The sequence below is a fragment of the Cavia porcellus genome, unplaced genomic scaffold, assembly GCF_034190915.1.
Source record: "Cavia porcellus strain 051 isolate PalLab524CR breed Dunkin Hartley unplaced genomic scaffold, mCavPor4.1 scaffold_29, whole genome shotgun sequence".
Classification (NCBI taxonomy): domain Eukaryota; kingdom Metazoa; phylum Chordata; class Mammalia; order Rodentia; family Caviidae; genus Cavia; species Cavia porcellus.
The window spans coordinates 13651146-13678774 of NW_026947512.1; the positions used below are offsets into that span (position 1 = coordinate 13651146).

A 27629-nucleotide genomic window follows, 5' to 3' on the forward strand; every position below is an offset into this window, starting at 1 on the left:
GCTAATTCTGTAACATTGTGATATAAAATCTAGCAAAACTATTATTCACTGTTTAGAGTGATATTAGTCTAGTCTCTTATGTTCAATTTCAGCATACATAAAGATAAGGACAGCTACTATGAAGAGAATGAGAGACATTATGGCGTCATTATTGACTTCCCCAATGTCAGGTCTTGAAGACCTAAAAAGTCTTCATCATCCTGTTATGATCAGATTAGTTGTACAATGCTCAGTATGTATTCACAGTGTGTGAAGATGGGGACAACTATTTGGAAGAAAACTAGAGACAGTAAGACAGACAGTGAAGATCTCCAGTGAACTTGCTTTGAAATCAGTGTTTCTTAACATTGTTTCCTTATGATCTGTTGTGTTCTGTTTTGGTATGTTTAATCTTACTTACCCTCTTTAAGATGTGGGCAATTCTTTTGAAGATAGCAAAAGGCATTATAGTAGCCATTGTTGACCACCTTGTATTTTGTTTTTACATCATATACTATGTCTATTCTTGTTTTAACTGACTCCATTTTGCTTTGTCACATTTGGTTTTATTCTCTTCAAACAAAATAATAAGAACTGTAGGAGTAATAAAACCTAAAATGTGTAATTGTTATTATAAAAAAGAGGAAAAGAAAGTGCTTTAAAGGCTATAACCTCATGTATGTTTACGAATGTAAAACGGATGACCATATTACTGTTTTTGTTGGATCATTGAACAGAACTGTTTGCAGTCTCACTGTTTGAATGTCCACTTTACATGCTTTAATTTTGTAACTTGAACAGCGATTTCTAAGATGACAATATGTAATCTATCAACTAGTGATTTCTTACTGTTTTTTTTTGTTTTGGTTTTTTTTTTTTTTTGTCTTTTTCCTTATTATCGGTACCAGGGATCATACTCACGACTGCCTGCTTGCAAGGCAGGCGCTTATGCCGCTGAGCTAAATCCCCAGCAATTCTGTATTCTACCCTTTTCTCTGTTTTGCTTTTTTTCTCTCTAAATAAAATCCTTTATAAAAAAAGTGATAACCCCAACAGATTAAGATATATTTAATAAAATTCAACATTTCTCATAAAAAAACTTCCCTTTATTATGCTGTCTCTTTTTCTTTTTTTTTAAAGAGAAAAAAGAAAGGAAATAAAAAAAACAAAGCAGTAAAAGGGTACAAGTAATAAAGAATTTCAAGAAAAAAATATACAGTAAGAAGTCGCTAGTTAATAGGTTACATATTGTCATCTTAGAAACAGTTGTCCAAATTATAAAATTGAAGCATATAAAGTAGACATTCATACAGTGAGATTGCTGACAGTTCTGTTCAGTGATCCAACAAAAGCTCAGTAATATGGTTTTCTATCCTACACACTTAAATATACATGCAGTTACATCCTTTAGATCACTTTCTTATCCTCTCTTTTTTACAATAACAATTACACTTTTGGGGTTTTACTACTCACACAGTTCTTATTACTTTTTTTTGAATAGGAAAACCAAATGTAACTAACCAAAACAGAGTCGGTTAGAACAGAAGGATGGGCATAGTACATGATGCAAAAATAGAATACCAGGTGATCAAAAATGGTTGCCTCATTGTGCCTCTTGCTATTTTAAAAAGAGTTGCCTATATCATCAGGTATAATAGAATTGACCAGTACAGAACAAGACCAATAAGACCACCAAGACACTGGAGACCTTACAGGACTTCAAAAGAAGATAATAGTCAAACCATAATGGGTATCATAGTAAATCGTATTGCCTTCAAAGTGGTTGCCTATACCCTCAAACTTGATACTATCAAACCAAACAGAATATAGCAAAATCAGACAGAACAAGATGGGGAGAGCAATACTGGGGTTCAAATCAGGTTAATAGGAAAACAAAAAAGTTACTATAATATATCCCATATTTTTAAATTTACTTTTCCCTTAATTAAAAAAAATAAGAAAAAATAGATTAATTTTTTTTTAAAAAAGGGGGAGATTGAGATAAAAGAGGACATTGTAACAGAACAACACAGGTCAGAACTGAACAATTTAAGCATCATTGTGTTTCACCACCAGATATCCTAACATAATAGCAGTCACCATAGTGCCTCTTTCCTTGAATTATTTGAGTATAACTTCGTATACTATAGCATCAAGCATATCAAGACAGTGTGAAGCCATTCAAGAGAATGAAAGAATTACAGGATATTTAGAACCAGGTAACAGAAAACGAACAACGGTTTGTATATTATCCCTTTGCCTATAAAAAATTTTGTTTATACTATTGCATATAGTCAAATATAGTAAGATAAAACATGTTAAAACCAGTGGAAATAGATGTACAACAGCTTGATGGGACGTCAAAACAAGATGATATTAAATCAGCACTAGCTTTTATGATGTCTTGTTTTCTTGAAAATAGCTATTCGTACTATCACAGATACTAAAATCGAACAACCCAGGTTAAAACCATTCCAATTAATGAGTGAAAACATTATATGGCTTCAAACCAATATGATTGGGAATCATGATTACCACATACTTTTATGTATTCTTATCATTTCTTACACTAGGGAAACTATTCAGTATTTATACATGTCAGTTTGATTTATTTCACTGATGAGTATGGTCTCAAGTTGCATCCATTTATTTATAAATAGCTCAGTGTGATCCTTCTTTATAGCTGAGTAGTACTCCATTGTATAAAAATACCACAACTTTTTTATGCATTCCTCAGTTGATGGACACTTAGGTTGTTTCCAAGATCTGACTATTACAAATTGTGCTGCTATAAACATGGGTGCACATATATCACTGTGGTAGATGCTGTCTCTTTTTCAATAGCTTCATCTTACATACAGTACAGTCATCATCAACCACTTAAATTTGGCCACACATTTTATTAGATTCTTTGATTGTATTCAACTCTAAAGATCTTTATTTTATTTTGGCTCGTGTCATTCCTTCAATAATTTCCTCAAAAAAGTACATGGGTGAAGTATTCATTTTGTATTCTATTAAAAATATTACAAAAATGTAAAACACCACAAAGTTATTATCTTGTACCTCTGGTGATCACAAGTCCAGAATGGGACTTACAGGGCTAAAATCAGGGTGCCAGAAGGACTATTTTCCTTCTAGAAGGTCTAGGAGAAAAATTGTTTTCTTGCCTTTCCAAGCTTTCGGTGGCTCCCCGCCTGTTTTGTGTCTCTCCACTCCTCCCCTTTCCCTTCCCTTCCCCGTCTCCCCTCTTGTTAGCGTGGGCCCACATGAATAATCCACCATGATCTTCCTCTTACAGACATGCCACTTAACTCTTTCACAGCTTTGGTGATCAGGACATGGAAAGCCAATATTCTACCTGCAAGTGAAAGCTGTTGAAGTTCTTTTAAGTCTGAAAGGTTCTTGTTTTGCTCTTCTTTAGTCATCTTTGGAAATTTTTATCTTTCCCTCTTGGGTTCATAATAAGGCCAGATTCATTTTAAGGAAGATTGTTCTATTTTAGAAGGTAAAAATATTAAGTTGCTTTTGCTTTGAAGTTCAAATTTGTGGAGAGGGCTGTTTATCGACTAAGTAGATGAACTACGTCTGTCAGCTCCAGAGCTGATTCCTCTGTTCTTGTTTGTTTGAGCTCTAGAAACTGTTTTTGCTTTCACTTGGCTTCCTTTTAAGTTCAGCTAGTAGACAGAGGCTGGAACGCAGGAGGAAGAGGGGAGTTGCACCTCCCTGACCCCCTGCAGTGTCAGCTGGAGAATTCTGGAATTATAAGCATTTCTTGGGAAGGTAGGCAAATTTGTTCCATGCCTTTTAGTTTCTGGTGTTGTGTACGTAATTATTCTCTCTGCCTAGAAGCTTGGAGTTAAATTTCACTAGTGTAGAAAACTTGTTTCATTACTTCTCTGATATTGTTGTAAGAGTTCTGCATCTGAAAACTAAATCTTTTCCTTTCTTTTTTGACAGAGAAATCTTTTGGAAGATGATTCAGATGAAGAAGAGGACTTTTTCCTGTAAGTTTTTTTCCTTTTTCACAGCTTTATCAGGGTATAATCAACATATAAAATGTGTACTGTCACGTCTCAGCTCACGACCTTGATTCTGACCCCGATTCTGGTCACAAAGCTAGTTGAATGAGAACCACATCAAATTCAGTGGTTAGGTTCACTGTTGACCTACTGGGGAAATGTGACTCAGTTCTCGTCCATCTCGGTTTGCAACTAGAATCATAGAAAGAAGTGAGTTTATGAACTGAAGTGTTTGTATATAGTTAAAGTATACAGTGAGTTTTGAAATACATACTCTAAGCCTTTGAAATCGTAATCAAAATAAAATACCATAGCCATTATGGTGATCTTTTGCTCTGCCAGTCTTAGGAAACCACTGATCTATTTTCTATCATAATTTATATTTTCTAGAATTTTTATATTGAAATCATAAGCTAACTCTCCCCATTTTTTACTGGCATCACTTACTGAGCATTATTGTTTTGAGATTCAGTCATGTATTAATAGTTTTTTTTCCTGAGTAGTATTCCATCCTGTGAGTATACTACAATTTATTTACTACTATGTGAGTATTTGGGTTGGTTCTAATTTGGGGCGATTCCAAATAAAACTGCGATGAATGTTTGCATATAATAGTGGTGCCGAACCTTTGGTAAACATGTGGCAAACTTGTTGTGTTGTTATTTTATTTTATTTTATTTTATTTTATTTTATTTTTTGTGGTACCAGGGTTCAAACTCATGACCTTGCATTTGCCAGGCAGGTGCTTATGCCACTGAGCTAAATCCCTGGCCCTGTGTTGTTATTTTAAAACAAAAGATGTTAATGTGAGTTTTTTTCTAGGCTAAAAGGTTTAATTGCAATGTTGACATTTTGCAATAAATAAGTGGGTTCTGGTTTGGGCAGTAAGCTCTAAAAAGTTTACCATCACTGGCATATAAGTTTTTGTGTGGACATATCTTGTATTTCTCTGGGTAAATTAATCAGTTTTCTGTCCATGAGACTATGTACATGATACACACAACTTATGTGCGGAGAAGCTTTATAGGCTCATGGTTTCAGAGGGTTCCTGCACAATCAGCTGGCAAAAAAAGCATGGCAGTAAGTTAGAGCAAAGCAGCTCAGTCCATAGCAGCCCGAAAGCAGAGGAGGAGAAACAATACCTGAGAGAAAGGGCCCAAAGACCAGATAAAGTACCACGATCACACCTCCGTGATCCACACAGAAGTTTGGTTTACTAGTCCCCTGGGCAAGTTTCAAGCCAATCAAATTGACAGTCCAGTTTAATAGTCACAAAATGAAAAGGCTAGGGTACAACTGCTTTCCAAAGTAGTAGTACTATTTTATATTCTCATCAGTATTGCTTGAAAGTTTTAATTACTCCAAGTTCTTACAACATTGCATTTGGTTAATTTTTTTTCATTTTAGTCATTCTAGTGGGTGGGCAATGGTATCTCACTGTGACATTAATGAGCATGTCCCTAATGAGAAATGACGTTGACCATCTTTTAGTGTGCTCATTTTCCATCCTCATACTTGCTTTGGCTAAATATGTGTCCAAATCTTTTGCATTTGCTGTTTCATTTTGTTTTATCTTTTCCATGCCAGGGATTAATCTCAGGGCCTTGAACATACTGATAGGCAAGGGCTATACCACTCAGCTACACCCCAGCCTTTGCCTCTTTTTAAACTAGTCTTCTCATTAAGTATAAGAATTTTATGTATTCAAGATACAAGTGTTTTGTCAGCTATGTGCTTTGCAAATAATCAGTCCAAATTTGCAACTCCACTTACTCAGTTTATGGTGGTGTTAAGTTTAATGCTTTGATCTTAAATCAATTTATAAAAGTTCTTAACATTTTTTTTATTAGTACATGTTTGCAGTGATCACATTTATTGTGATCACATTTATTGTGGGGAGTTTGTGCATGTACATAAAACATCTTCATTCTTTTTTTGACCCCTGTCTCTCCCTTCCCTCCCTACACCTTTCAGCTCCTGGTCCCCTTCTCTTTTGCAGAAGCTGTTACCTTTTTTTTTTTTTTCATTTCTTTCTCTTTTTTTTGTCATCCCCTTTCCCTCCCCTCCCTTTCCTCTACCTCTTACTCCTCTTCCCATTTGAAAAAGATCTCCTTTCTTCCTGTTATCTTTTATTGTGCTGTTTATTGATATTTTGGGTTTCTCACAAGAGAAACTGATACCTACATGTATCTGAGTTCACATAATGTTATAGTCTTATCTCACCATGTATTAAGCTAAAATAAAAATGCATCAAAGATCTAAATGTTAAACAAAAACAATCTACTGGAAGATTAAGTAAAACTCTTGAAGATCCCCAGTGGCACAAAAAATAGCACCAAGAATCAACGAAAGCTTCTGCACAGTAAAGGAAACAACTAACAGAGTGAAGAGACAACCTACAGAATGGCAAAAAATTTGCCATCTATTCCTCAGACAGAGAACTAACATCTAACATCTACAGTACCCTAAGAACTCAGAAAATTAGACTCCCTGAAATAAAAGACTCAACCAAAAATGTGTGCCCAAAATGAATTGACACTTCTCAGAAGTACAAATGGCCAGGAAATACATGGAAAACAATGTTCCACATCACTGGCCATTGGAGAAGTGCAAACTAACACACCCTAAATTCCATCTTACTCAGGAAAATGATTATCATTAAGAAATCAAGTAATAACAAATGCTGGCAAGGCTTTGGGGGAAAAAGGAGCCTTTCTACATTGTTGGTGATGATGCAAACTAGCATAACCTCTGTGGAAATCAGTATGGAAATTCTTTAAAAAACTAAAAATAGAAATTCCATTCACTCAGGTATTCCCCTTCTAGGTATTTTCCCAAAAGGGTTAAAAGTCATTATAATATTACAATGATACATGCATACCCATGCATTAGCAGCACCCATGTATATATTATATAGCTAAGTCTTGGAAATGGCCTGTATGCCTGTTAACAGATGAATGAAGAAAATGTAGTATTTATATACATTGGAATAATACTCTGCCATAAAGCAGGGTAAACTTTTTAATGTCATTGAAGCAACGTTTTCCAAACTCAATGTCACAAAGACTTTCACTTGCTTTGTTTTCTAGGAGTTTTAATAGTTTTGGCTTCTAAATTTAGTCCTGTAACCCATCTTAAATTTTTTATACATGGCTAAGAAAAGGATAAAAAAAACTTTTCTATGGCCATCTACTCATTCCATAACTATCTGATTAAAAGATTTTCCTTAACCTCATTGAATTACTTTAATACCTTGCCAAAACTTGACTGACCCCACTGATCCTTGGCAGTTATGTTTAGTAAGTGCTGGTCTACAGGTGTAGATTTGTATCTGTAAAGTCAGGAAGCACAACAGCTTGCAGTGGTTTTCTCTGAGGGTTTATAGAAAGAGCTTTACCTGAGGAAATATTTACACCCTACTTTATTCAGTTATTACAATGTTTTTTTAAAACATTGGCTGGGTTTTTTCATAAATGAAAATATTTCATAAAAATTAATTGAAACCTACAAAGCAATGGATAATAAAAGGACAGAAAATACTATCATTTTTAACAGGAATGTCAAAATGCTATGGGGAGATACTTTTTTACAGGTGACAAGATTTCCATAGGATCCCAAAGCAAATTGCCTACATGGCCACGTACAGTGAGATGAAGCCTTAGACTAAGGCATCTGAAAGGAACTCAGTATTGAGAAGGCCAGATCTGGGTAAATAAATGTTTACCTGAATTTAACTTTGATTGTGTAAGAACTATTGTTTCTGACCAGCAGTGATCCACTCCTAAGTGATGTTATGCTTTCTAAAGGGCCTGACAACCAAATTAGCATGATGATATTTAAAATGCAGCTTTCACACTTTGTTCTGTGTATTGAAAAGGAAACTACACAATGAAAATAATTTTTAAAAATTACTTGACATTCAGTAGCTGTATTCACAGTATTCAAAAGGTAAAACAACCCATGGCCATCAACGTGGAGTATACATAAAAGGGATATTGTTCAGCTTTTAAAAAGATGTTCTAATACTTGCAACAATAGGAATGAACGTTGAAGACATCAGGTTGCGTGATAGTCACAAGGGAGAAATACGGCAGGATTTCACTTAGAGAGAAAGTAGAGTAGTCAGATTCACAGAAACACAAAGTGGAATCGTGGTTGCCAGGGCTCTGAGGAAGGGAGAATGGAGAGTTTGATGTTTAACTAATTTGAAAAGATGAAAATTTTCTAGATGGATGCTGCAACCATTGTTGCAGAGCATGTAAATGTACTTAATGTCATAGAACTTCACACTTAAAATGATTAGAATGTGAAATTTTGCTTTATATTTACCACAGTAAAAATTAATTGACCATATGTATGCCTCTATCTCTAGACTCTGTTCGTTTTTGGGACCTGTATATCTTATCTTAAATCAGTACTACAATTTGAGTATTTAGTAATTTGCAAAGTAGTGTATGTCCTCCAAGTTTGTATTTCAAGGTTCTTCTGCCTTGAGTTTTAAATATACAGATGTTAGAATCATCTTCTCTCTTTCTTCAAAAAAAGTCCTGCTAGAATTTTGATTGAGATTACATTAAATGTATGGAACAATTTGTGGAGGCTTGGTATCTTAATAATGAGTTTTCTAATGCATGAAAATCATTTATCTTTGTATTTATTACAGTCCTTAATTTCTCTTAGCAATGTCTCATAGTTTTTTATTGTTCAGATCTCGAATCCTTTTTTCCCCAAATTTATCCTTAAGTATTTCATACTTTCTAGTGCTCCTAAAAATGGCATTTTAAAACTTTTTAGTTCATGTAATTTATTGTTTGTCTCTTGTAACCTTGCCAAATGCACTTACTAATTTTAGTAGTATTTTTGTAAATCCCATTGGATTTTTAAACAATTATGTTGTCTGCAAATAAACACAATTTTACTTCTTTCTATTTATCTGTATGCCTTTGATTTCTGTATCTTGACTTTTTTGCCCTGGCTAAAAGCTCCAGTACAGTTTTGAATGGAAATGATGAGCAAGAATGTCCTTGTTTTGTTTTTGATCTCCTGTAGGGTAAAGCATTTCTTCTTTCACCACAGAGTTTGATTGTACTGCAGCAGGGGTGGTGGTGGTGAGGTGCCTTTTACTAGGTTGAGGAAGCTCCTTTCTAGTCCTGCTTTGCTAAGTTTTTATCATTAATTGATGTTGAATTTTGTTAGAATGTCATCTACATCCGTTGAATGATTGTGTAGTTTTATCTTCTTTTTTTTGTATCCCCATAATGTCATGGATTCTCTTGACTGATCCTGGAATTGTAAGCCAGTCTTAAATTCCTGGGATCAACTTTACTTCAGCTGTCATGTATTACCCTCTTAAACCATGGTGGAATCAATTTGTTAAGATTTTGTGAAGAATTTTTGCATCTGTGTCCATGAGCAGATTAGTTGGTTGATAATTACTGTTTTTTCTTGTTGTGTCTTCCATGTTTGTAGATCAATGTTGGTTTCCTATGATGACTTGGGAAATGTTCTGTCTTCATTTTTCTGAGTCTATGTAGAATTGATACTATTTCTTCACTAAATGTTAGGTTAATCACTGAAATCATTTAGTCCTGTACTTTCCTTTGTGGGATTTTTTACTTTTGATTCTAAAATAATTACAGACTTTAGAAAAGTTGCACAGGGAGCAGAGAGAATTGGCCTCCCTTAGTACATCTTCCATCACTGTGGAACATTTCCTGTAGTAGCATCTGCACCTTGTTCCTAGATGTAATTTGTGTCTTTCCCCCGCTCCCCAAACAGTCTGGATTGAAGTTCATCAATTTTAATTTTCAAAAAAACAAACTTCTTTTCCCCAGTAACTACTTTAAAGTCTTCTGTTTCTTAATGGATGAAACAAATGTAGCTCCCGTTTTAAAAAGCCTACAATGGGAATAATAATAATAATTTTCAGATATCTGTATCATGAATTGCACTTTTAATTCTAGACTTGATCACAGAAATATTCATATTCACCAGCATTTTTATTTGGTATTTCAGGGCTTAATGATTAGAAAAAAATATTACTAAGGATTGTATAAGTCCTAATTTCTTACAAATTTTTAACATTCAGAAAAATTAAGTTAATTTTTACAGTAAATACCAATAAAGAACAAGACCTGATACGTCATGAATCATTCAGTTCCATGTGGTTCCTTATGGTAAATCACTGACCCATGTTTAGAATTCAGCTTGATTGTATTTATGAATGTATGAATTTTTTTTTTTTGTCTGATGCCATCATTTCTAATATAGAATGGATATTTTATTTTCAGAAGGGGACCATCTGGACCAAGATTTGGACCTAGAAATGATAAAATCAAGCAGTAAGTCCCTGAGATACTTGTGATTGTCATGTTTCTGTGTAAAACCAAAGGTTGGAAAAGTACAGCTCTGAACCAAATCTGCCAGTCTATCTTTAAAGTTTTCTTGAAGAACCACCATCCCCATTTGTTTCCATAATATCTACAGCAGCTTTTGAGGTATTATAGCGTAGTTAAGTAGTTGTGACAGAGAACTGTGACACAGTTGTGACAAAGATCTTGTGGCCTACAACATCTAAAATATCTGCTGTCTTTTACAGAAGAAATTAGTAACTCAATATAAACTAAATATAACTCTTAGATTATAAAATCCTACATATTTTTACTTTTATAGAGCTACCTCTAAATTTTATAGCTCAGGAAATGCAAGGTTGCTTGTTTTTCGTGTTTACCTTACTTCAAATCCATTTAGCGTAACCTGAAAGTATATATATTTTGGTTTCTAATCTACAGCTGGGTTCCCATTTTCAGAATCATAAAATAGAATACATTTAATTTGTTCATTCCATCTTTTATCTACTTCCTGAATTTTTGTATCCTTTATCCTAATCCTATATATATTGTCCTTAGTTTTATGGCTAATGGATTTTCAGTTTAAAACTTTTGGTGTATATATTACTCCACGATGGGTGAATGGGCCATAGTGAATGTGTTTAATGTTACAAAAGTATGGGTCATGCATGACAGGAAGCGAGAAGACATGGACAGCACAGGAAATCATCTGAGGGGAGACCCTAAAACTGACCAGCCTGTGAAGTATGACAAACTATAGAAGAGAAACTAAATGACCCAGACTCAGAATCCAAGGAAGGGCAGCAGTGCCTGCTGTAGCCCTTAGGATAGCTTGGACGGTACTAACAGGGTGTTTAGTTAGTGCTCAGACATTTTACCTTTAATTTTAATCAAGTCACTGTTGATGTGAAGAAATGGATCTATTTTAATCTAATCCTAACTGAAAGGGTTTCAAGATAGAGAACCAGGGTACAAGTTGAGAATTCTGTATCTGAAATGCATGGGATCAGAAGTATTTTTGAATGTTAGATTTTTGGGATTTGTGGATATTTACATAATGAGATATCTTGGGGAGAGTACCCAAATCTAAACACAAAATTAATGTATGTTTCTCATATATATATTGTGAGGTAATGTTATATAATATTTTTAGTGTAACTGCGTTTTGACTACATCCTGTCACAGGAAGTCAGGTGTGGAATATTCCACTTGTGATACTATGTCAGCACTAAGAAATTTCATATTTTGGAGCATTTCAGATTTTTTAGATTAGGAATGCTTAACCTGTATCAACAAATTGATGAGAGTACTATTCTCAGTGTATTAACTTTCTATTCTATAACAAATCATAAACTCGTCGTCTGAAAGCACTGCTCATTTATCATCTCACAGTTTTCTCTGGGTCAGGGGATCGAGGACTGCCTGCGTGAGTCCTGCACTCGGGGGTCACAGACTGCCATCAAGTTGGCAGAAGGTGCATGGCCTTCCTCGAGTCTTATGACCGCGTTCAAGTGGTTATAGTCAGAATTCCTTCCAGAAGACGACGTGTCCACTGCTTCAAGCCTTTGATTTAACCAGTAAAGATATTATCTGCTTTTAGATTCACACAGTTTATAATTTTTACTTATAGAGTAAAAAAGTTTCCAAAAGTGCCAGCTCCCAAGGTCATTGTCCCACACACCAAAAATGAAGATACTAAAACAAAAAGGCCTGGTGGCTACAGCACCAGTTGTAGGATGCTGTGTGGTAAAGGAGCTACTTACAGTCTGCAGCTAAATGATTTTTACAGGGTTTAGGCATAACCTGCTAAAAGTCTGTACTTATCAATACCTGGGAGGCAATAAACTGTCTTCTGACGGTTTCCTGGGTTGACACGGTGGTCAGTAGGAGGTCAACAGGCTGCTCATTGGCTCAGGGTTCCAGGGCATTTGTAAGACATAAACAGCATGTGCGGCTGTCTCAAGGCACTATGTGTAATAGCCGAGTCATTGTCCTCCACTGAGCCACTGGCTTCTGTACCCACCTACATGATCTTGTTCTCTCATACCCAAGCTGTCACTAAAGAGGGGGAATCTACTGATGACACACTGGTTTTTGTCCTCACGGTATACCTTGTTTCCTGACTGGTTCCCTTCTGCAGAGTGAGCCCGTTATGGAGTATGACCTGTGGGGCCTTTCAAGTGTGATTTTTCCTGCTGAACCCTAAAACCACTGCCAGTTACACTAAGTAGTCATTGCAGCATCTGTATGTATGTGTCACATACATACAAATATATAAACTGAACAGATACACAGTAACTTTGCTAAACACTGAACTTTAAAAAATAGTTTCTCAATAAACATAATGGCTCTTACTCTAGAGCTGAGAGCTGGCCAGGTTTAGTTAGAAATTAGTGACCGAATGCACAGATTAAATCTTGATGGTTCAACTTCGTGAACGCTGAACGCCTTTCTAACCAGGTCATGACTCATCAGTGTGCCCAAGATGACAGAGCACAACTTCCAGACTCACATTGGTCAATGTCTTAAGCTATGTTAGTACCATTTAATTTGTAAAATTTCAGTATAGGGTATCTCAACTCTATAGGTGAGCGACATTCCTTCTTTTTAATTTGGATACTGTTGATGTTGGTGACAGATTAATACCACAAAAAATACCCAATATCACTCTTTAGGGAATATTTTGGGTAAAAGATTTTAAATATTTATATGACTACATAGAATTTCTAGTTCTGAAATGTTTCTTTGCTTTTAAATTAAGTAATAATACTTTAAACCCCATTCTTGTGAATTGCAGATATTCTGACACAGGTAGATTTCCTGTTGCCTCTGTTCAATCAGCTTCACTTTTATAAACGCCCAGAGAATGTTCCACAATGTAACAGCAATATGTATGAGTTGCAAAAGTGTAACAGAACTATAAAAATTCTTTTGTAAACAGTACCTTAAAAGGCCACAAGGTGGGGTGTTAACTATGAAAATAAATGTTTTCTTTATAAAATCAGGGATGAGGATGTTTATGATGCAGAGCATGAAGCTCTTTTTAATAGAAGGTCACTGACTTTTATCAAGCATGTGCCTAGCATTAGGCATTGTGCTAAATGTTGGGAAAACATGATCACATTTAATTCTCATAAGTGAAACATTATCATTTGTGTTTTAAAGCTGAGGAAATATGGATCGTTTCCATAACCACATACATAGTAAATGACCAACCAGATTGCAAACCCAGTTCTGTCTGAACACAGGACCAAAGATCTCTGCACCCCTCTGGGCAGCTTCCCTGGTGGTAGTCGGAATGGTGACAGTTTAGGAACACAGAGTCAGCTGAAACAGGATAGAAAGCAGTGCTAAAAACGATCTCCTTCTGTGCATCTTTCCCTTTTCCTGGTCGTGTTCTGTCTCCTACATGACCTGAAGGCCATGATATAAACGTCCACTTCTGCTGTCCAAACTTGCTATGCCTTGGAGTTTTCCATTGTCCGCTTTAATTGCCATTGTCCATCTGCTACCACTCAGCTGTTCAGATTATAAATTTGAGAGTCTTATATCTGTCCTTGGTTCCTTTACCAGCATCCACTTAATCACTTAGTGCTTGCACTCCCCCCACACAGGTATATATCCCCTAGTCTAGAACAATGATGGCAAACCTTCAGAAACCAATTGCCAAGCAGCAACCCCCAGCCCTTTTTATTGCAAACTGCCAACACTGCACTTAAACCTGGTTACTGAGGTTTTAGTTTAGAAAAATGACTCTGTATTTAGCATCTTTTGTCTTGAAAGTAAAAAAATACAGTGACACACATGTCATAGTGGTCTAGAACTTTCCCACTACACCACCTCCTTTACTCTGCCAGTTCCTTCTTTGCCCCTCAAGACTCAGCTCCAAGATCTTGATGCCATCTCTGATGCCTGCTGAATTCATCTAGGCTACATGACTGACCCCGTGGGTTTCTTTCCGTTACAGCAGCTGACACCCGCTAGCATGCTCGTGGATAGCCACCCCCCCCATTATAATCTGTCTAAATATCAGGCTGCTAACCTTCAGCTTGGTGCTCTAATGTTTTTAAACAGATAAAATATTTAGACTAGAAAGCACTTGATGAATACTTACTTTATCTCAGGCACATTTCGCTGAGAAATAAAAGAATGGGTGGGACAGTGTCTGCTTTCACAGCATTTACAGCATAATGGGAGTAAGACCCATGTGAAATACAAACCCAATAAAAGAATTACAATTAAAGGATTGTTAATTACTCGGAAAATGTAAAAGATCAGGGGAAATATCTCATTTCATAAAAAATGTCCTTCATAATAAAGTAAATAAGATGTTTAATTTTTCTTGTGTTGAAGTTGTGTTCTCCAGGGCTGGTGGTGTAGCTCAGTGGCACAGTGCCTGTCTGGCAAGCACAAGGTTGTGAGTTCAATTCCTAGTACAAAAAAAGTTGTGTTCGGGGTACTGAAAGGTATTGAAATATAAAAGCCCAGTGGTGAGATATTCCTCTGACTGAATAAAGGTTACATAGTAGTTGGATTGAGAATAATGCCAAGGGATAGTAACTTGTGAAAAAGAAAACAGTGCTTCTTTGATCACTTAGTAAATAAAATTTGGGAGGGTTCCCATTAGCAGTAGGGATTCATTGCACGTGTAGTCTGTTGTAATACCTCTAGATTTCTGAAAATCTAGAAAGAATCTAGGATCTTATGGATTGTGTTCTAATTAATCAGCATATGTTTTTGAAGCCTTTTTTCTTACAGATATTCTGGAATCATACCTATCTCTTCAGTTTTTTGGTTTTATTTTAAAACTTTGTGTAATATAGGTATATTAATAGCCGTAACTAAAATTTGATCACATATAGAAGCAATAGTACATTTTGTCCATCCCTATCCTGCCACAATGTCTCACTTTAGGCTATTATTATCACTTACGTATAAGGTGAAAAATAACTACCTGGGGATTTCAAGATTCATACTTGATAAATGGTGTGTTTGTTTCTGTTTTACAATTACATAGGGGGTCTATAATCACTGCTTTATATCCCTTTCCCAAGTGGCTGGCTTTGTTTTGTAGGATTTTCACTGAAGACTTGCTCACTTATTTAGCAAGTATTAAATACCTATTCTACCTTAAGCACCACTGGAAGCAGTGGGTGGAAAAAATAGGCAAGGTCCTCATATTCACCCGTTGAGTTTAACTTCTAGTGGAGGAGATGCAGAAAATAAGCATTTAAATGAGAAGTGCTTTACCTTGGGGTTAAATGCTGAAAGTAAAATACAGTAATATAGTCAAACAGGCTGTTTCAAAACTTTAAAGTTAGTTAACATAAATCTTTCATTGTACCTTTAAATATAAGTTCCATACGATATGGAATTATATTGCCTGTTTTGTTGTTTTCTTAGTACCTAAAAGTATATAGCAGGTATTCATTATTTGTTGAATAAATTGATTAGTTGTATAAGTTTTTATGCCATTGTTAGTATGTAGAACAAACACTTGTAGTTCTGTGCTTAGAGAATCAGGATTTGTAACAAAGTAGCTTGGTGGTTCATAACCTGTTTCAGGAGAAGAGAACTGTGCATGTCCCTGCTTGGTTGAGCTTCAGTCTTACATGTTTTCAATGGAGTGAGGCATGGAAAGCCGCACTCCAGAAGCTGTGACTGAGCCTGAGGCTCTGCAGATAAGCAGAGGGTACATGCGTGTAATGCTCTGAGCACAGAGGGAAGTGATTATCACCATGCATAGTAACTGCTACTTGAATGAGAGGACTTCTGAATCCATAAGTGGACCTCATGCTATTATTAAAACAAACTTTTTGAAGTAGTTCAGTGATAGGAAAAGGATAAAACTTTTAAAACCACGCATGAGTATGCCTCAACTCTTAACTCTCTGGAGTGGTTTGGAGGATAGTGTGGGGTAGATAAAAGAGAAAAAAATTGTGAAATTTTTTAAAAGCTTCCCTGATGATAATAAATATACTTCTTCCCCAAAAAGAAATGCAGTTGTATACCCATACTTATCTAAATATTCATACATATTTAGTATTTGTTTACTTTCTAATGGCACTTCATTTTTGAGTTATAAGATCCATAAGTTCATTCTGTTTCTCCTCTTAAATATAAATATTTAACTGCCATGACTTATTTCATAAAATAATCTTTTGTCTTTTGGGTATAGCATCACACACTGGACACTCAAAATTGTTAGGCATATCCCTTGAGATAATTCATGGGTGATAGTAGTTGAAGACCAGTAATTAATGTTTAAGTTTGGTGTGTAATGAACAGTCTGAAAATTTATTTAGAACAGGCCCACCACCTAAGACAAAGGAGGAAAACATTTTCATTTTGAAGGATCACAAAATATTTTTCAATTTTGCTTTCTGATGAGCACTTCAAAACATTCCTGAGTGTTCCCAGTTGTCTTCAACTCTGTTTACGGTTTGGAAAAACTGATGAGCAATGAAGAGTTGCAGCCATTGGACACTGGTGTCTTGTAGGGTGTGCCTCACATTTCCATTTTGGACGGTAGGTATTTTCCATAAGCCTCTAACCTACCCAGGCAAACACTTTTGTTAGCATAAGTAGGTTATCGCTGTGCGCGCTACAAATAATGAAACATTTAGAGTCAAGCTGCCTGACTAAATTCTGCAGTTATTAAGCATGTTAACAGTAAATTTAATTTGCTGTTATGTATTACATTATTAGGTGCAGGACTAAAACTGTATTTCAGTTAAATGTTAACTTAATATTGTGTTGTATTTCTAATATTGTAGAACTGGGGATTGAACCCAGGGCCTCATACATGCTATGCAAGTGCTCTGCCGCTGAGCTACATCCCCCCTGGGACAGGGTCTTGCCAGATTACCCAGGCTGGCCTCTGATTTTGACTTTTTCCTGTCTTTGCTTTCAAGTAGCTGTAACTACAGGTATGCACCACCACACCTGACTCACATTGTCTTTAATTACCAGAGCACTCAAGCCCACAACTGGAAGAGCATTGCTTATTTACATTTTATAGTTTAAAAATAAACAACTACTCTGAGCATCTCATGTTCTCTATCATGACTAATAAAAATTTTCAAAAATTGTAAATTACTTTTATCTTTTTTATACTAGTGTTCAGAATCAGGTGGATGAAGTTATTGATGTCATGCAAGAAAATATCACAAAGGTAATTGAAAGAGGGGAGAGACTAGATGAACTACAGGACAAATCAGGTACGGCTCCTTCACCTGTTTCTTGCTATCAGCCTGTGTTTTGCTAATTTGTATCTTCTCCCATTTCTGTAGCCAATCTTTAGGAATCTTAGCTTAGGAAATTAGCAGTTGATTAAGATTATGCTTTTTTTGGTTTAACTTTAGCTCTTACTTTGAACCATACTATTGTTACATTTGTTATTTCTCAGGTGACAATGGAGAATTTTAAAATTCATTGTTGAAGAATTTAGAGATGTTTTTTCTTTTTGCCCTCTTGTATTGATATGCTTTGTGTTTCTGACCATCTTAAGGCAAAAGGTCGAACTATTGTTTTAAAAATTTGTTTCAAATTTAGCTGATGTTTTTAATTTGTGTTCTCTAGTAACAGAGTAACCTTTCTCTAGTGGCAGATGTTAGTGTCTGCCTGTAACAATTCCTGTCACAGTGTAGGCACTCAGTGTGGTGTGACTGAAGCAAGGCTGACTGTGGTCATCTAGGCTTCCTCACTTTGCTTTCCTGACAGATACTAGTCTTGGTGCCTGTAAACTTGCAGGCACATGCTGGTCGCTTCTGTTGTTTGGTGAATGGCTGAATACCTGATTCATTCTTGACAGACTTGCTTGACCAAAAAACTTACTTAGAAACTTTTAGAACTCATGCAATTTTTTTCCCAAAACCTCAGTTGCTTTTGGTTTCTAAAAATCTTATCTTCTCCACATATAATTTTTTTCTAGAGGTGTTCTAAGTTTGATTGTTCATTGATTTTTTTTCTGGTGCTGGGAATTGTACCAGGGCCTTAAACATGCAGAGCACTCCACCGCTGAGCTGTTCTCCCAGTCCCTACTGTTTGTATTTTTTTTTATGTCTTTCTACAATTTTTATTAATACATGTTTGCAGTATATAATGATTACATTAATCATGGGGTATTGCTACATCATCTTAATTCTTTGTATGTCCTTCTCTTTTCTCCCTCTATCTCTTGCAAAAGCTCTATCTCCATTTCCATTTTTGTTCCTATTTTTAGGACTGTTTTCTTACCAGAATTATTTAAGCATTGAGGCCCTGGAGCGGTTCTTCTAATCTTATAGTAAAAGTAGGTTGACCAAACTGTCCTGCTGCTATGTTTTGCTTTTTATTTTTTCTTTTTCACAACATAAAGTGGCAGAATTTATGGATAGAGAAGGATAATGTTGTGTTCATGTTTAAAAGGCAACAAATTTGCAGAAGTAGAAATTAATATTTTCTTGTCTTTGTGTGACTAGATAAAAGAATCCTGTTATGTCGTTTAATCCTTCTCTCCATCCTCTATGTGATATAGAAAGCTTATCGGATAATGCAACTGCTTTTAGCAATAGATCCAAACAACTTCGAAGGCAAATGTGGTGGCGCGGATGCAAAGTAAGTAAATCAGAAGATAATGGGCAGATCAGTTAGCGTCTCGGGTTGTGTTCATAGACATGAAGCAACAAAGGCCCGGAGAATGTAAGCCTTGAGAGGACTGTCTTACTTACTGTATCTGCTGAACCTGGAACATGATTTCAAAGCAAAACAGCAATTAGAAGAATCAAGACATGCCTAAAAACTTACTTCTGTAGATTTCTTCATAAAAAATAATTCACATTTTATAAATAACTTATTTGCCCCGGACCTATTACAACAAATACACATTTTTATAATTTATTTCAGTACTTTTGAAGCATCCTATACCATTATATAGAGATATTTTTAAATGATAGAGGAGCTAAAGAAAAATATGTTTTCATGGTGAGAGGGAAAAATAAAGCAGTGTAAGGTCAGAGTCTCATTCCAGGTGGGACCAAGGGGGGAAATGCGTTACTCCTCACTATTCCAGAGAGATGAGAAGTTTTTAACAAGGACACTAACGTGTTTCTGCAGAAAATTTTATGCAATGAATTTACTTGTTAAAGTGCAGCTGGCCAGGCATGGCAGCACACAACCGCAGTCCCAACACCAAGAGGCTGAGGCAGGAGGACTGTAAGCTGAGCCCAGTTCAGGCAACTTAGTGACTTAGCAGGGTCTTGACTCAAAATAAAATGTAAAAAAGAGTTGGGCATATAGCTCAGTGCAAAGGCCCTGTGTTCAATCTTCAAGACTTCCAAAAAGAAAAGGGAGAAAAAAATTACATATGTAAATGGGGCTACTAATCATTAAACAGGAAATATTTCCTTATAAGATTTTTTTAGTGACTTTCATGTCATGTAAACAGTTATTTTTTTCTTGATTCTAGCTTTGATAAAAATATAGACATGAGCTCATTGCTTTTAGCCTCTCATTTTCAAGTCCAGCAATAATTTTCTAAACCTGACTTTGCCACATGCTAAGAATGTCTTCCAAGCGGTGCCTTGGATTTACTTAGTTTTGTCTGCCTGCTAAATGCTCTGATTTCAAAAGATAGAACTGAAGAAAGAGAGAAGCATACTTCATTGCTCCCCTTGTCTAGAACTTAGGTTTTCTATTGTAAATTCTTTCTTCTTTTTTTTTTTTTAAACCTTTTTATCGGTACCAGGGATCGAACTCACGACCGCCTGCTTAAAAGGCAGACGCTTATGCCGCTGAGCTAAATTCCCCAGCGCCAAATTCTTTATTCTTTAAAGAATAAATTTTCAGCACCTGTCTGGCAAGCACAAGGTCCTGAGTTGGGATTCCCAGTAACCCCCCAAAAAGAATAAATGTTCCCCTTTCTGTAATCATTTTTACTTCTAGCAGAATTCTCTGTTCTCTAGAAAAACAGAAGGTTTTGAGCCACTCACCTCCTCTCCCCTCAACACACATGCCTGTGTGCAGAGTGACACAACAGGATAGTCAAACTATGGATCTCAAATGTTTTTCAGCCATAACTAAAGATTTTTGTTGTGTAATTTATGATGATTCAAATCAAATGAATAGCCTTCTTTTTAGAGTTTAAAAAACTGGATTGTTTCGAGACAGTCTGTTTGACCTTTGGTAACCACTGATCGCCTCAGCCATGTCATGAGCACTGCTCTGTAACATAACAAAGCTCACTGAGCGCAGCAGGGATTTCCCACTGGTTTTTTTCTAGTGTGTGTCTCTCTTCTGCCGCACTGTATCCCGTGCTCTCTGTTCTGCTCTTTATCTGGGGCTGTCTTCTCACGTTCCATTTGCCAGGTTAACTTTATAGCAGTGACTTAGGAAATTTTGTGAGGAAAGATAGCAAAACAGAACACAGATCGGGAATTGCCAGTGGCTAAAGAGGAGGAGGGTAGATACTGATTACCCCTGGACATGAGGGAACTTGGGGATCAGCGGCTGTGATGGTGGTGAACAACTGTGTATGTTTCTCAACACTCATCAAAAGGAACTTCCAAAAGGATGAATTTTTTTCTTTGTAAAGAATATCTCAGTAAACCTGACTTTGAAAGCAAGGAAGTGAATATAATAAATACGTTTCTTCCAGTGAGTAGGGAAGGAGAATTGCAGATACCTCTTAGGTATCTGGGAGGCTGGGAGGCTCTTCATGTTTAATGGTAGATGAATTTTGTCCATGTCATTTGAAAGAACAGTGAAATATTGCCCTTTGGGATTGTAAATATTTCCTGTCCAGTGTTAAAAACCCAAAGAAAACTACTCATTGAGGTGTGTTAAACTTGATGATATTTCCATTTAAGTTGGGCAAATTGATTTTCAGAATGGAAAAACTAGTATAAAATTCCACATTTCTTTAGAAATGTTTTCATATTAAGGTGATTTATAATGTGGGCCCAGATACCTGCTGAAAATACAGGTCCTGTTTCTCTACATTTTGAGTTTTTCTACATTTTTTGGTTGTAACTAATAATTTTAATAGGTGCTGATGTCCATATTACAAAATTTTCATATATTCTCTGGGTTACTTTTATTGTCATGAATATATAATCCTACAAAAGTGTCATCAGTTATTCTGTTTTTAGAAATACTACCTACCTTTATTTGTGATACTCTTTAGAATGTTTTGTCTGTTTATAATTTGTACCTTTTTTTCTGAATGAACCATTTTTAATCAATTTGCTGAAAATGATGAAAAAGATTTAAATTAATGAAATGAAATAAATTTATAATTTATACATTTTAGGATTAACTGATTAATGTAACAGTTTTATGTGGGAGGATAACATGAACTTAAAATACCTAGCTGAAATTGATCTTAATGTTTCTCACCTTACCTGTGAAACTGACATGGAGAATAGTCTTCAGCACTAAATGAGATTATGCATGGAGAAACTAAAATATATTCCTTGAAAAGGAGGTTTAAATACCATAGAGAAAGGGAAGGAAAAACTAACAATTACTCTCATGTGCTTTGAGAGTAAGAACTATAAAACATGCTGCCTGTGTACAGTAGCCCCAGGCCCACCCCTCATAGCTTGGCTTTGCAGGTTCCATTACCCAAGACCATCATAGTGGCCCCGAAAAGTCAAGTGGCCCTTGACTTTTTCAAGACAGACCAAATTCACTTAATTTTTATTGCAGTTTATTGCTACAGCTGTGTTATTAGTTGTTAATCTCTTACTGTGCCTCATTTAAGAATTAAATTTTATCATCAGTACGTATGCAGAAGAAAAACACAATATGCATAGCGTTTGGTACTGTCTAGGGTTTCAAGCATCCACTGGGGCCACATCCGCAAGGAACCTGCCATCCTCAGATAAGGGAGGCCCACTGTATATTAAAATAAGCCATTGGATTGGCTGCCTGTGTTAATCTTCATATCCTGACACTTGAACACAATTGGTAAAATTTCATACACTGTACTTTTCTCCCTCACAGAGAAGTAAGCATGTGAAATAGTAGACAAAAAAAGTCCAGGTCCATAAGGGCTTCAGACTGTTTTTGGGAGAACTGCCAGTGAGTTCATATGAGAAACTTTCAAAGAATGTGCCTGATACTGATAAGTCACTGTGACATGGTAAGCGACAGGCCGGGAAGTCCTGGCTTCATTAACGAGTCAGACCGTAAACTTCATGGGCCTTTTTCTTTCTTTCTTTCTTTTTTTTTTATTTAAGGAGAAAAAGAAAAAAACAGAAAAAGGGTACAAGTAATACAAAATTTAAAAAATAAACAGTAAGAAATCACTAGTTAATAGATTATGTATTCTCATCTTAGAACTAGTTGTCCAAGTTACAAAATTAAAGCATATAAAGTGGACTTTCAAACAGTGAGAGGCAGATAGTTTTGTTCAATGATCCAAAAAAACTCAGTAATAGATAACTTAGTTATCTATTTTATACTCACGGGCCTTTTTCTGTATTGCAGATAAAAGCCATCATGGCTTTGGTTGCTGCAATCCTCTTGCTAGTGATTGTCAGTAAGTATTTACTGGGTTATTATTTCTGCGGATTATTTTTGTTTGGAGTTGACTTTCATTTCCTTTTGATTTCCTTTCAGTTGACCAAGATGTCTAATGTCACGATTGAATAATGACATCTGATCTGAGTCAGGAGTCTTAACCTAGAATTTTTGGATCTCTAAAAATGCATGCTAATTTTTACATAAACATGCACCTGTACATTTCTGTGGGAACAAAGTCTGTTTCGTTTGTCAGAGTCTCAAGAGGAACCTGTGTCCTGGACATTACCCACACTCTTGAATGCAGGGCTGATATGTTTAAGGCCAAATCTGATTTTCCTTATGCTTAGGAAGATTTGTTCTTTTCTGTTTACTGTTCACTTTTTTTTTTATCGGTACCAGGGATTGAACTCACGACCACCTGCTTGCAAGACAGGTTCTTATGCCGCTGAGCTAAATCCCCAGCCCTTACTGTTCACTTTTAAGTATAGCAATTTGTGCAGTAATAATTGTGCTGGAAAGAACAAGTGTGTTGCATTTTCCAGATTGTTTCCTGATTTTGATTTGTTTTGAATTTGAACTTGATTTTAGTTATTAAAGCATGATTTCTTCCTCTTCTTTTTCTTTAATATTGTTTTGTGGTCAAACCATTGTTAATAGCTACCTTGCCATAAGGCCTTTTTACTTGTGTCTGTAGAGATTTTATAAACATCTGAATAGTGCCTCAAAATAATCATTTCAAAAATTGTATGAATCCAATCTGTTTAAACAAAAAGTTTTGCTGCAAAGAAATACAGCCATGTCTCGTTATTTGTGGATTCTGCATTTATGAATTCACATATTTCTAAACCCCAACTCGATGTTCCTGTTGCTTTTCTAGTCAAATGCAGACATGTTGAGAAGAGCAAGAATTTTGAATCTCCTGACCAGCAGGCTTTCAGCTGAGGTTTAAATAAGGCAGTCTCTGCCTTCCTGTTTCTTCTCGAAATCCTTGTAGTGCCACATTTTTCACATTTTTGTGCTGTCTGTGTTGATTTCATGGTTTAAAATGGCCACCAACCCTGGTCCTGAAGTGCTGTCTGGTGTTATCAAGGGTGAGGAGACTATAAAGTTCCTTAATAAAAACATGCTAGGTAAACTTGGTTCAGGCATGGGTTATTGTGTTTCTGGCCCTACATTCAATATTATTGAAGGAATAGCATGCATTAAATAAGATATGCTTATACCAAAACATACATAAAACAACATTATATGTTAAATTGCTGAACAAAAGTGTAAACCAAAGGCTCACAGGAACTTACCCTTTATTTTCCCAGGAAGTGGTTCATTTTCCTTTTTCTTTTCTCTGTGTTGTGTGTGTTGTTTTGTTTTTTTGTTTGAGACAGTCTTGCTATGTAGTTCAGGTTAGTCTTGAACTCACTGTGTAGCCCAGGCTGGCCTTGAATTTGCAGCTATCCTCCTGCCTCAGCCTCCTGAGTGCTGGGATTACAGGAGTGCACCACACCCAGCAGTAACCCCTTGCTAAAAGTGAATACGTTACAGTTACAATTAAGAATATTGCTTCTAAGAGCATGTGAATATATTTTGATACCCTTTTTTGATTTTGATGTATTTTTTCTATTTCCCTTACAGTTCTCATAGTTGTGAAATATCGTACTTGATCTGATGGAGCTCCTCATTATACAAGATCTGGGACATTAATGATAAAAGACTGCTGCATAATTTAAACGAAACCTATGTATATAACTTTCAAACTTCTTTTTCAAGAAACTAAGAGGCAAGTATCACTTCAAATTGGAGCATTGAGAATGTCTTCTTCCCTTGCAACAAAATGTACTTTGAGTAATTGTATAAAGCAAAGATAACTATTTAGCTGTATTCCAAGGATCTAATTTGAAACCAGATACTTGCCAGTTCATTATTTGTGTATATAGTCAATGCTGAGTGACAATATTTCATACTCATATTTTAGTGGCAGAAGGTCTTGCATCATTGCATCAAGATGCAGGTCGGGCTAGGGCCTACATGACCGATGGCCTATGTAGAGAACCAAGCCATTATGCTAAAGGCGATCCATACCACTGTACCAGTGTTTGCAAGGGTGTCATTCTTTTTATAATACGATTGCTTTGTAAACAATTTCCATGTTTGTGGGTGTAACAAAAGCTAAATGTTTCTGCTTTCTACTATAACTAAAAACATTCCAATAAACCTATTTTTGACTGTATAAGGGAAAGTGAACTAATTTTCTGGTATTCAGACTATAGAAACAGGACACTTAAGCAGTGTGAGAAACAGCATGACACCATAAAACTGAAGTTAATAAACCTGCTGGCAAGTGTCATTAGAGTATCTAAAAATGACTAACACGAGCTGCCGGTCACGGTTGAGTCTGTTGTCAGTTAAACTCCAATAAGGAGGGACCAGTCCTCATGTAAGTGAAGTCCACTGGTAACTTTATTCGATTTTTATTAATAGTTTTTCTCTTTAACTGTAACTCTTTTACCAGAAGCACTAAAGCTAGAAAAGTCATCTGTTTTGAATTTTCTGTCCCCATCATCCTTGGGGAGATGGATGTTGCCCAATCAAGTGTCCAAACACCCGACAGTAACGTGGGACAGAGTCAGAAGTATTGGTTACCTGAATGCAGACTACTCAGCCAGCCAGTAGCCAAAGGCTAAGCGGTTGCCATTAATCCTTGCCTGGTTTTGTAATCATGGAACACACATCAGCCTTGTTCAGACAAGTCAAAATTAAATGCATACTGATGTGTGTAAGGAGGAACCATTACCATAAAATTGGAGAGTCTGTAGCAACTTGTGTACTTGGACACCTTAGATCAGAAATAGTGTTAATGGAAAGAAGCAGTATATAAAAAGGGAAAACACTGATCCCGTGTAACAAATTTTATTTCTTTGGTCATTTTAATTTAAAATTTATAAAACATAGAACCTAAATGCTTCTGTCTGTGTGTTTAATTCTACAGTATTAGTACTAAGAAATAATGTTCTTTTTAGAAATTTAAAGGAAAACAGACACTCAAGATACAAGTTATAAAGTCCTAATTATGAAGGTTGAGTTTTATAGTTCACTTAGAGCATTTGAAAAGGTAATGGTCTTACATATTACAAAGTTCTGTTTGCTCTCCTCTCTGCAGTGTCAGCTAAGTGAACAGCTGTGAACTGCTAATAAACCCTTCCAGGGTGACTGGGAAAGAGGGAGCGTTTTTAGCATTTCAGTAGCTAATAGTTCGGAAACAGAACTGTTTTGATGGAATGGGCAGAATCGGGCCTAACATACATATGTGTATCCTTTATCTGTATTGGAACTAGACCTATAAGTGATTCATCTTCTGTTAATTGGTGTAGAAACCTGGCTCCTCTACCATACCTGTTCATGAAAATGAAGATTATTTCTTTAAAAGATTCCACATTTCCAGTTTCTTTTAATAAACTATGCCACTTTTGATGAAACAGCTATTAAAAATTATGAAATTATTTTTAAATTTGTAATCATGAAAATAAAGGAAATATTTATATGATAATATTGTATCTATATAATTGTGTTTGTATTTAAATGTGTTTTTGCTAAGAATACCAGTGGTGGATGTAAAAATTATTAGAACTTTCTAATAGTGGTGACTTGGTTCATTTTATCGTCTTATCTTTCTTGGTCTTAATCTTGAGACCTTTAAAATGCCTGGCAGGTTTATGATCTTACTGTGGTAGCATTGGACACATGACCCTTCTTACGATCCGCGTAGAAGAGAAACACTTGTTCCCACCGAGCCAGGCTACCTTCATTTCCTCCTTTAATCATTCTTTTTCTCATTCAGCTCCAGTCATCTTGCACATGAAAAAAAAATGAAGTTTGACACCATCAAAACTATCATTCTTTCAGAACAATGAAGATCAACAGAAAAATTCAAGTAGTTTTGCAAATATTAACTGGTAACAGTGAAGTCAGGTTCCTATCTTTTTGCCTGAAACGTACCCAAATAGTTGATACTAAACTACAGAAGCCAGGTGGCTTACAGCAGCTCTGTTTTGCTGAAGAACTGGTTCTTTCTGATTGTAACACAGTAGTATCTGTGCGCTTTGGCTTCTCTGTTTGATAAAGCTCACTGGATTGTCTTAGGGTTTTATAAAGTGGGAGATTTATTGATTAAAAGAAAGTTCAGTATTGAAGATGAAACATTATTTAAACTGGAGAGAGGATAATTAATATACACCAGACACAGAAATACCTTGTGTTAACTCCCTGATAGATTGCCTGTTGTAGTCTTTCTGTGCGTTTCCATATTCTGCATTAGAAACTTATAGTATTGACCTTTTATAGCAAAAGTTGGCATCTTTCAGTTATGTGTAGCATGTGAGAACACCCTGTAAATGCTGGTAGAAGCTGAAGGGGAACGGATAAAAGCAAACTGAAGTCTCTCACTGCCAGTGCACTCTTAGACATGTTTAATATCCTGTCAGCCCACCATGACACCGAATCTACATTTGCATACCTACTGTGATTAGAAATATGCAAGACATTGTTTATCCCCAATGAGAATGAAAGCCATTAGATGTCTTTAATTATGTTAAGCCCAAATATTACTAAGCCAAGGACTGTTCTAGTAATCTAACTTGGTTTTCACATAGGAATGTGATTGGAGTGCATTCATTTTGCTGTGAGTGGGCAGTAAGGTCATGAATCGATCTAAATACACGTGTTTAGAATGCAGTGTACGGGAAGTTGCCACAGAGCAGCAGAAAGACCACGGCTCATA

At 35.9% G+C, this 27629-nt stretch overlaps 1 protein-coding gene across 3 annotated transcripts in view; it reads left to right on the forward strand.

Annotated features, from left to right (window-relative positions):
* Vamp4 (vesicle associated membrane protein 4) overlaps nucleotides 1–26399 on the forward strand; it is a 37100-nt gene extending 10701 nt beyond the window's left edge. For 2 of the 3 annotated variants that reach the window (XM_003474651.5, XM_023567242.2), the window contains exons 3-8: nucleotides 3940–3986; nucleotides 10292–10342; nucleotides 17471–17571; nucleotides 18870–18949; nucleotides 22823–22874; nucleotides 24488–26399. In XM_003474651.5, the coding sequence (XP_003474699.2) occupies nucleotides 3940–3986; nucleotides 10292–10342; nucleotides 17471–17571; nucleotides 18870–18949; nucleotides 22823–22874; nucleotides 24488–24516 (360 nt within the window). In that variant the 3' untranslated portion in view covers nucleotides 24517–26399. The remainder of the gene's footprint in view (nucleotides 1–3939; nucleotides 3987–10291; nucleotides 10343–17470; nucleotides 17572–18869; nucleotides 18950–22822; nucleotides 22875–24487) is intronic. The other variant, XM_063240071.1, reaches the window with a different exon arrangement.
* Nucleotides 26400–27629: the final 1230 nt, after the last annotated feature.